This window comes from Cyprinodon variegatus, unplaced genomic scaffold, assembly GCF_000732505.1.
Source record: "Cyprinodon variegatus isolate N-32 unplaced genomic scaffold, C_variegatus-1.0 Scaffold1001, whole genome shotgun sequence".
Lineage (NCBI taxonomy): Eukaryota > Metazoa > Chordata > Actinopteri > Cyprinodontiformes > Cyprinodontidae > Cyprinodon > Cyprinodon variegatus.
Window position 1 is genome coordinate 208,902 of NW_015151454.1, and position 8,794 is coordinate 217,695.

The 8,794-nt window shown below is 38.7% G+C and overlaps 1 protein-coding gene across 1 annotated transcript; it reads left to right on the forward strand.

The window, feature by feature from the left end:
• The first annotated feature begins 1,314 nt into the window (after positions 1-1,314).
• Positions 1,315-4,630, forward strand: LOC107100692. The gene is made up of 3 exons (XM_015399271.1): positions 1,315-1,410; positions 1,530-1,760; positions 4,110-4,630. The coding sequence occupies exons 1-3, from the start codon at positions 1,315-1,317 to the stop codon at positions 4,389-4,391; spliced, it is 609 nt and encodes a 202-aa protein (XP_015254757.1). The 3' UTR covers positions 4,392-4,630.
• Positions 4,631-8,794: the final 4,164 nt, after the last annotated feature.

Below are 8,794 nucleotides of genomic sequence, written 5' to 3' on the forward strand. Positions count from 1 at the left end.
TTTGGCAAAACATTAATTTGATTTGTCTTTTATCTGAATATGTTAATTATTATTCCCTCACTGCATGAAAAAATTAATAATTTATTATTATCTAGAGTATTAATAACTGGAGGTGAAATGCAGCTCCATACAAGTTGAGCTTGTGATGACGTCATCAGTACGCTTCTGGCCCAATTGACCAACATTTATTCTATGTACTCCCATTTTCCCGTGGATGGCAGAACTGCCATGTATGGAAAAAAAAAACAGGGCTGAGAACACGACCCTGTGGTTTGCCGTGCAAATCAGTGTAAATAACTCCTTAGAAACCCAGGGTGTGGAGCTTCTGGGCCAGAATGTCAGGAAGGAAGTCAACAGTTAGCATCTGTCACAGATGATGCTGCAGATGAGTCAGAGCCATGTAAGGTACTAACTAGCCAGTGTCCTCTGTGGAGCGATCCTCAGCAGGGCCTGTCTCCAGCAGGGATCATTAAAGAGATACAGAAGGATCCTCACAATGACTGGGACCAGAGCCATCACTGAGGGAGTAGATGGTTGACTTTTGGGCATAGGCACATTGATGGAGGATTTCAGGCAGGCATTTAACACGGAAGCTGCAGGGAGAGGATGCCCAGAGAAAACCCTGAAATTTGGGCAGAAGATTACCTGAGGGTGAGACTGCAGGTCCATCATGTCTGGACCTGCAGTCGTATAGCGTTGATCTTCCTCCTGATGAACGTCACTTGGTGCAGCTGGAGGAAGAGAGACTGATGCTGCACCTCTGGCTAAAAAATAGCAGAAGTCTATAAGAAAAATGCCTAAATATGAATGAAGTGAACACCATGTCTCTCTAATAATTAATTATCTTTCTGCTGTCTTTTTCAGAATATTCAGATACCATCATGGGTGAGTTGGATGTTTAGTTTTTATTAGAAATGTTCTCATTTGTTTTCATGGAAATATTTGATTTGTTATTGTCTGTCTTTGCTCTGAATACATGACCAGAGGATCAGCATCAAGGACCTGATTGATGGTGGAGACACTAAGGGAAAATGTGTCGGGGGAAAGGTTGTTCAGAAATCTGGTCTGCGTTCGTATAAAACCAATGAAAAGAAGAAGTTCCTCTTCTACCTGGGAGTCGCTGATGAGACCGACTGCATCAAAGCCACGGTGTATGGAAAGGAGAATTTCCAGAAGTTTCAAGAGGGATGCTCCTACAATTTCAGAAACGTCCTAGTCGACAAGTTCGAGGGGAAAAATACCATCAAGGTCACCTGCAACAGCAAAATCTCAAAGACTAAAGAGATTCAGGTTAACAAGACTCTGGAGGCCCAGATGCTGATTTACGGCCAGAGTCCAGTTTACTCCATTGACAAGATCCAGTCCCTTGAGGAAAAGACAGCAGTGAGTGTTGAAGGAACTGTGACCGAGGTGAGAGATGTTCACTTAAACACCTTCAGAACACCAGCTTTATGGCTTTCATTGTTTTTATTACACTTTACGCTAAAAATGTTTCTGGTGTTGCTTTATTCATTTATTGGTTTCATCAGATTATCCCAGTAAAAAAAGTAAAAGTGACGGGGAGACGGGCCAAAGTAAAGATAACCAGGTTCCACCTCAAAGATGAAACCGGTTCCATCTGGATCACGCTGTGGAGCAAAGATTCTGAGCAGCTGAAAGGAAAGTCTGTTGGAGACTTTGTCAGGGTGATCAATACGAAGACACACCGGTACTATGAGATGGTTTCCCTGAACTCCACTGACTTCACCAGAATCATCACGGTACCGTTTATCATCTCGTCTTTTTATACTTAATCAGAGCCAATGAGATCCAGACCTGAATCAAGGTATAAAACATTATCTGTTTATGTGACAGAAATATATAGAAATTACGTTGAAGAAAACTGACATAATTTTCAATATGGTCAATATAGTTTCTGAAGAGAAAATAATCAGAAAGTGTTGCATCCTTTTAAATTCAGCTCAGTCAGACACAGTGAAGACAGGTAGCTGTGAAGATAATAAAAGAAGGGAAAGATGATAGTTTTCAGAAGTTAAACTACAATAAATCTGTTAATTTTCCTGTTAGATGTTTGTTTGTTTTTTTGCTAAGAAAAATCTTTTGTTTTGGGGTATTTATTCCCACCACCTGCTTGACTAGAGGTTAAGTTTGGTAAACAACTTCACAAAAATCATTGGGCCTGATTTAAATAAATGTTGAGGTAGGAGGCTCAAAATATACCTAGGATGCTTTTTACAAAACAAACCCCTGGGATTTAAATAGAATAGAATTCAACTTGATTGTCATTATACTGTCACAAGTAACAAAATCGTTTGCAGTTTAAAAGGGGTTAAGGTCCCTCACAGACAAATTAAAATTCATACTCACTGTCTTCCGCTTATATGGGTAGTTGTCTCAGCAGAGACTTCCAGTCTTTCTTTCCACACGCGCGTCCTCCAGCTTCCGTGGAAAACACCTGAGGTGTTCCCAGCCTAGCTGGGAGACAAGGTCTCTCCAGCTTGTCCTGGGCCTCCTCCCAGTGAGATATCTGATACCTGAAGATATCTCATCCTCCTTAGCTCAATCCACCGAATGTGGAGGAGAACCGGCTCTACTCTGAGCCTCTCTCAGATGACCAAGCTCTTCACCCTACCTCTAAGGGAGGGCATTTAATGTGTGATATGTTTGATCGTCGTACTCAGCTACAGCTCACACTATACGACAAAACTGCAGGGTTTTAAAAAAGAATGCTGTCTTAAAGTCTGTTTTTTTTTTTGTTATCTTATGCAGGCCAGTTAGTTATACGTCAGCCTGAACACCTAACTTCGGCCAATCGTATATCAACAGTCATCTGTCAATCAAATTTTTTTGGTCATTGCATCTTGATTCATGTGTCGCAGCTAATATACGCAAATAAAAAATGTATGATGGAGGAGACTCATCCATGACCTCCGACACTAAACTCTCCTCCTCTTGCATGTTTCCTCTGTCCATAGCGTTCCTTGACAGTGTTGTTTCTAAGTCACCAATTTAGTGCTACTTGGTCCCAATGGAATTTTCCATTGGAAACCTACTAGCACTAAGTTGCTAACTGGTTAGCAAGATGCTTCCGACAAACCGGCCACAACCAAACTGCTTTTGAACCTTCCACCACAACAGTCCCGCCCTCTTGATAGACGACCAGTCACATTCACTTTATTAAATCGTGTAAAGTCGTGTACCACTCGGGAGAATTCAGAAATGCAACGGTTGGAGCAGCCACTTCCCTACGACTTTAAATGTTCACACCTAACGATGCATGTTCTTCACTGTACGGCCTGATGCTCTGATGTGACCTGACTGCTCACACTTGACGTCCAAAAACCACACATCTGAATCCTCACCGAGAGACGGCGCTGGTCGGACTCGTCAATCTGGAAGCCAAACAATAACAGTAGAAGAAGAAGAATTCCCTTGTTTGCACATGCACAGTGTGCGAGGTTCTGGTAAATCAGCTCGTAGCTCTGCTTCAACAGCAGGATTTGCCCACGAACACCTCACAAGGGTTGACTGAATTTCAGACATGTTTGATTTTCTCCCGACCTTACGATTACTGATCGGGACGTGGTTATGAGATGCAAATCGCCCCTCGTTCTGCACTGTATACTACAAAATACAAGACTCACGGTGGATCTAAAACCCCATCCGAAAAAAATCCTGCAAGAACGGAAAAATGGCCCGAAAAAGGCAAAAAACAAGAAAAGGGAATCCCAACCAAAAAAACAGCCCAGCCACCCTGCAGAGGAAGGTGATTTCAGCCGTCAATAATGGTCTTTCCATGAGCAAATTTGAGGGTAGGAATGTAGACCGACTGATAAATCTTTACATTAGCTGACAGCATTACGGTGGACATCACACCAATCTGTTGACAGACAATAATCTCTGCTTTAGCCATTTTTAACTAAAGGAGAGAAAGAAATGATTTGGCAGAACATTAGAAACAACATTTTTACATGTTTTTATGTGAATAAAAATACTAAATATACAGTTTATATTACATTTGGGATGTTCCTTATGACACAGTTACTAACAAACCCAAGCAATCTGTCTGTGTGCTGATCCAAATGTCCTGTTTATCTGTTTCTGTCCAGATCCAAGAAGCTGATGTCCAGAATGTCACCATCCAGGTTGTAGGGATCATAGGATGTAACCAGGAGGAGTCTGAGCTAGACGTGGAGATCAATGAACAGGTGCAGACCTGCACAGTGGCCTCTCCTCTCCTGGCTAAAGTTCTTGGTATCAACCTGAAGGACGACTTTGAGGACAAACTCCTGGAGAAAACACCAATTTCAGCCGAAGCAGAAATCAAAGGAAACAAGATCATTCAACTTAAACTTATTAAAGAAGAGGAGACCAATTTGGAATCTGAATAACTGCTTTTTGCGTTATAAACCTAATCAGAGAGCATTTTTTAAACTCGTGTAGTTTAATTGATTATTATCTTGTGTTGCCTCTTTCTTACTCAAAACATTCAAAGGAGTTCATTATGTTATAATTCTGCCATTTCATTCTATGAGCTTGAAATTCTCAACAATCTCAGCAGCTGAGAGGACATTTTTGGTTATTATGAAATCCAATGTTCTGGAATCATCCTGTTGGAATTAAAATGCGTCTTGACACACTGAAATCTTATTAGAGATTTTTTATTTATTCTGTTCTTGCATGTAATGCTTTAGTTCACTAAGGCCAAAACACTGTCAGTTTAGGGTTCTTTTAGAATGAGCCAACAGAGCCCTGTGTTTGCAGCTTCTATTGAGGTCTGTGGCTTAAACCATATCTGTATTGCTCTAAACTGTACAATACCCAGCTGTTAAGAAGGTTTGGTGGCTGGTCAAACCTGTTAAGAAACTGGTTCAGATCGTTAACCCATTTCAAGTCTCCATCAGCCTGGGTGTTCTGAGTTTGGCCTGAGATTGCCTTCATGCTTTTCCAGATCCCTCTAATGTTGTTCTGCTGCAGTTGAACCTCCATCTTCTTCTTGTAGATGTTCAAACTCTCACCCCGAGCTCTCAACTCGAATAATCTGGCACTGATGGCTGGGGCCAAAACAGTTTAAGTAGAAACTAGAACATGTGGATCTGATGAAAGGTAATAAAAACTCAGCAGAGCTAGGCAGGTAGATGGACTGAACCAATAATCCAGTCTTCAGTGCCAAGATCACGACAGTTTCATGTACTTTTCATAGACAACTATGAGATATATGACACTAAAATGAGACCTGGCAAAGGATGTATTTTCACAACTTTGTTTTTTTCACACTGTTCCTATCTGGAAAAAGAGGTGGATCTTATCGAGAAGAAAATCCTTGCTTAGCAGTGACTGGGTTGAGAGAGGTGTTTAGTCGATTAATCTAATGGATCTTTTCTTTTTTTTTTTACAATGATTTTGTTTAGGATTTTAATGTAAATTATATCAAACAAGAACACTCAATGGTGGTAAAAGTCATTCCAAAAGGCATGGTTATGGTTGTTTTATGACAAAACACCTATTTTCATTTCCTTGTCTATACATGGTATTCATTTTTATCACAATAAAATTATTAACAATGTTATACATGGTCCCCTTACATCCAAGCTTTTCCATTACACTTAAAAAAGGATACATTTATTAAAAGACTACCCAAAATAGATAGTTCTTCTGATAAGGACTGGCTACCTCTGTTATGGTTCTCCCCTTTTGGGACTCTGAGCCTTTAGTTTTCAGTTATTCTGCTTTGTTGATATGTGGTTTATTTTCCGTTATATTCAAACAGTCTTTAGTTTCTCTCTGTTGCCTCCTTGTGCTTTTTTACTTTCTCCTTGGCTTCCTTCTATTAAGTTCCACTCACACCTGCTCTTTATCCAGCTCATTAGTACATCCTTTGTTCTGTTCCCCTTATATACACCACCTCAGCAGCCACTCCCTGATGTTTTCTGTTTTTTGGGTTCTTTGTATTTTTGCATTTTTGGATGTCTGCCTCAGTTGTCCTATTAAATCAACAGGAACTCATCTCTCCTTCACTCATCTCTGCATTGGGGTCCTCAAGCAACTTCACCCCCAGTGCTGACAACCTCACTCTTCTCATAGCACCTCAAGTGGTGGTGGGTATAGATTCATTTTTTAAATCTAGATTAATCTCACTGTAATCTTGGAAGTAATCTAAATTAAAATTGCTCATTTAAATTCTGCCAAAGCCACTCATGATATATTTGTGCAAACTCCAGAATTTAAAAGAAAAGGTTTACTTTTTATGTTTGCAAAATAACACATAGTATTGTCTACTTACTTAAAACTTTGACAAAGTTCTAAATACTTTTTTTCTCTTTTGTTACCATGTCTTTACATACAGTTACAGTTTTATTTTAGCACATTGGATGACATCTTCCTCTTGGAACTTCCCGTATCCTCCATTTTAACTGTGCAAATAATTAGGAGCACACCAGGATACTACCCGGGACGAGAAAGGACTAATAACATAACTTTGAGGTTTGTCTTTTTTTATGGCAGTAAATCATTTATCTAAAATCTAAATTTTTTGCAGAGCACATTCCTTTTCTTTGATGCAACAGTAAGATATTAAAGCATGCTTCAATGCTTCATTGTAGTTTGCCAGGAGGTTTTTGAAAAAAAGCCAAATTAAGAAGATAAAACAAAACAAAAAAACAAAACTGCTGCATCATTTTTTTAAAGCCTGAAAGCTGTGGGTAACTTTTCAATTTGCTGCATTACACTTTGAGGTGGATCCTCCGACCTAACATCGAAATCGAAAGTACATGTAAAAGTAGTTCTGAATATCTTCTAATTAGCGCATGAGAAATTCAAAATAACCACAGGGGTTTGATGAGTTCCAACATTTACTAATTAAACCTCAAGGCGACTGGATTCGGTATTTGAAAATTATTCTCGGTGTTTCCGTAACATGAGTGAAGTTATTAGGTCAGTGAGAGGTTTGATGTCTCATTTTCTAATTTTGTTTGTCACTGTCTACAGATCTATAAAGACTCCACAGAAAGGCTGTGAGAAAAAGACGGTTGTCTTTCTGCTTTTGTTTTTTGACTTCTTTCAGCTAATACTTCAAGTATTTTCTGGGCTGAACCTTTTCCTTGTGTCATATTGAAGACCTATTACATACAAATATTGCAGACGAATGGACCCATAGGGAATTTCCAGTATTTTTCTAACCAAGTTCTTGAGTAGTATGAAATATCCTGGCCAGAGAGAACCTTTTTCTTAATATCTCAGAAGTAAAACTAAAAATGGAAAAGGACATAGGATAAAGTAGCTAAAGCTACAGCTAGTAAAATGACAAGTTACTGTTGTGTGACTACTGTGTCCTGGTTAATATTTAGTAGTCAGACAAAGGATGTTGTTTGTGGTTATCCTAATAGTTATTATCATGTAAGCTACATGATAAACCATAATACAGATAAATTACACAACTTGAGTTTAAATGTTTTGACTCTGTTATAACACCATAGTGCTGTTGTGATGTATCTGATAGGTCTGATCAGATGCAGGATACAGCCAGTAACTGATGCCCAAAAAGTATACTATTAGAAAAGAAAATGTTAACCTTTTTTATGTGGTTTGACTAGTGATGACCATGGGTAGGTCAGTCTCCCATTAATTCCCTTTTACATGTAATGATTTATGAGTGCTTAGTTTCATTCATCAGGCCTCAGAGCTGCAAGGTGTCTAAAGGAGAGGGGTTGTTTATCCTATAAAGGAGTGTTTCAGATTAAAATTATGGTTCTCATAAAAGTCGAGGCTGTTTCTTAGGGATTATTTCATAACATTATGAATTATTTCCAACTATCTGTCTTTGGGTAATGATATGTGGAGATCTTCACAGACTTTCTGCAGGGTTTTAATTAGTGAGACAAACATTGTCTAGATCAGAATAGGGCAGAACATCATACCGAGAGGGCTGTTATGATTGTCTTGCAAAGTCAAATATAGTGTCAACTGAGTAAAATCCATTGATCCCTGTTTATTTAACTGGAGTGTATAGTTGAATACCACTAGAGGCCATAAAGACTTCTTCTGACCACCAATGTAGTTTCTGTTGGGAAAAGTACTGCAGGCAGACATAAGTTAATCAGAGTCAATCTAACTCTAGAGGGCTTTCACATGTACTGTAAGCATTAATTGCCCTAATGCAATACGAATAAATAATATTTAACAATCTGTAGTAAAGAGACACTCTTTTTTTTACTTCCTTCTCCAACTTAATGACACAAAATATGTCTCTAAACTCAGAGAAGCTACTTATCCATAGGTATTCCTGTCTAGTGCAGATAATTATGAACCCTACAGGAATCTGAAAAACAATTCTCATTTGAATATAATCAATAATGGCATTTTTTCCAACTGTCTAAGAACTGAAAAGCCACTTTTTGCCCTTTTTTGTTTTAAAGATTTGATAATAATTCAGGTCAAAAGAAGATTGTAATACTCTGCATTCATCTATATTTAAAAATGCAGACACATAATCATCATTATCGTTAAGATTTTGACCTGTTAACTAATAATAATCTCTTCTAGCAATCAAGTTTGGAAAACGTTTGTGAGGCTCAAAAGTTCATTCTTAAAGCTCTTAGATCAATATTTTGGACCAAACATCCGTGCATTTCTGCTTTCAGACATGTTCTACAGCTCAGACTGGAAATCAACTCTTATTTCCATCATCGAAGAACTTGATGCTTCAGAGTTTGAAAAGATGCTGGATGTTACGGCTCCCCCCCTTTTTACTGGGAAGAGAGGGAAGTAACTTGACAACCACAAAAAAATTAAGAGA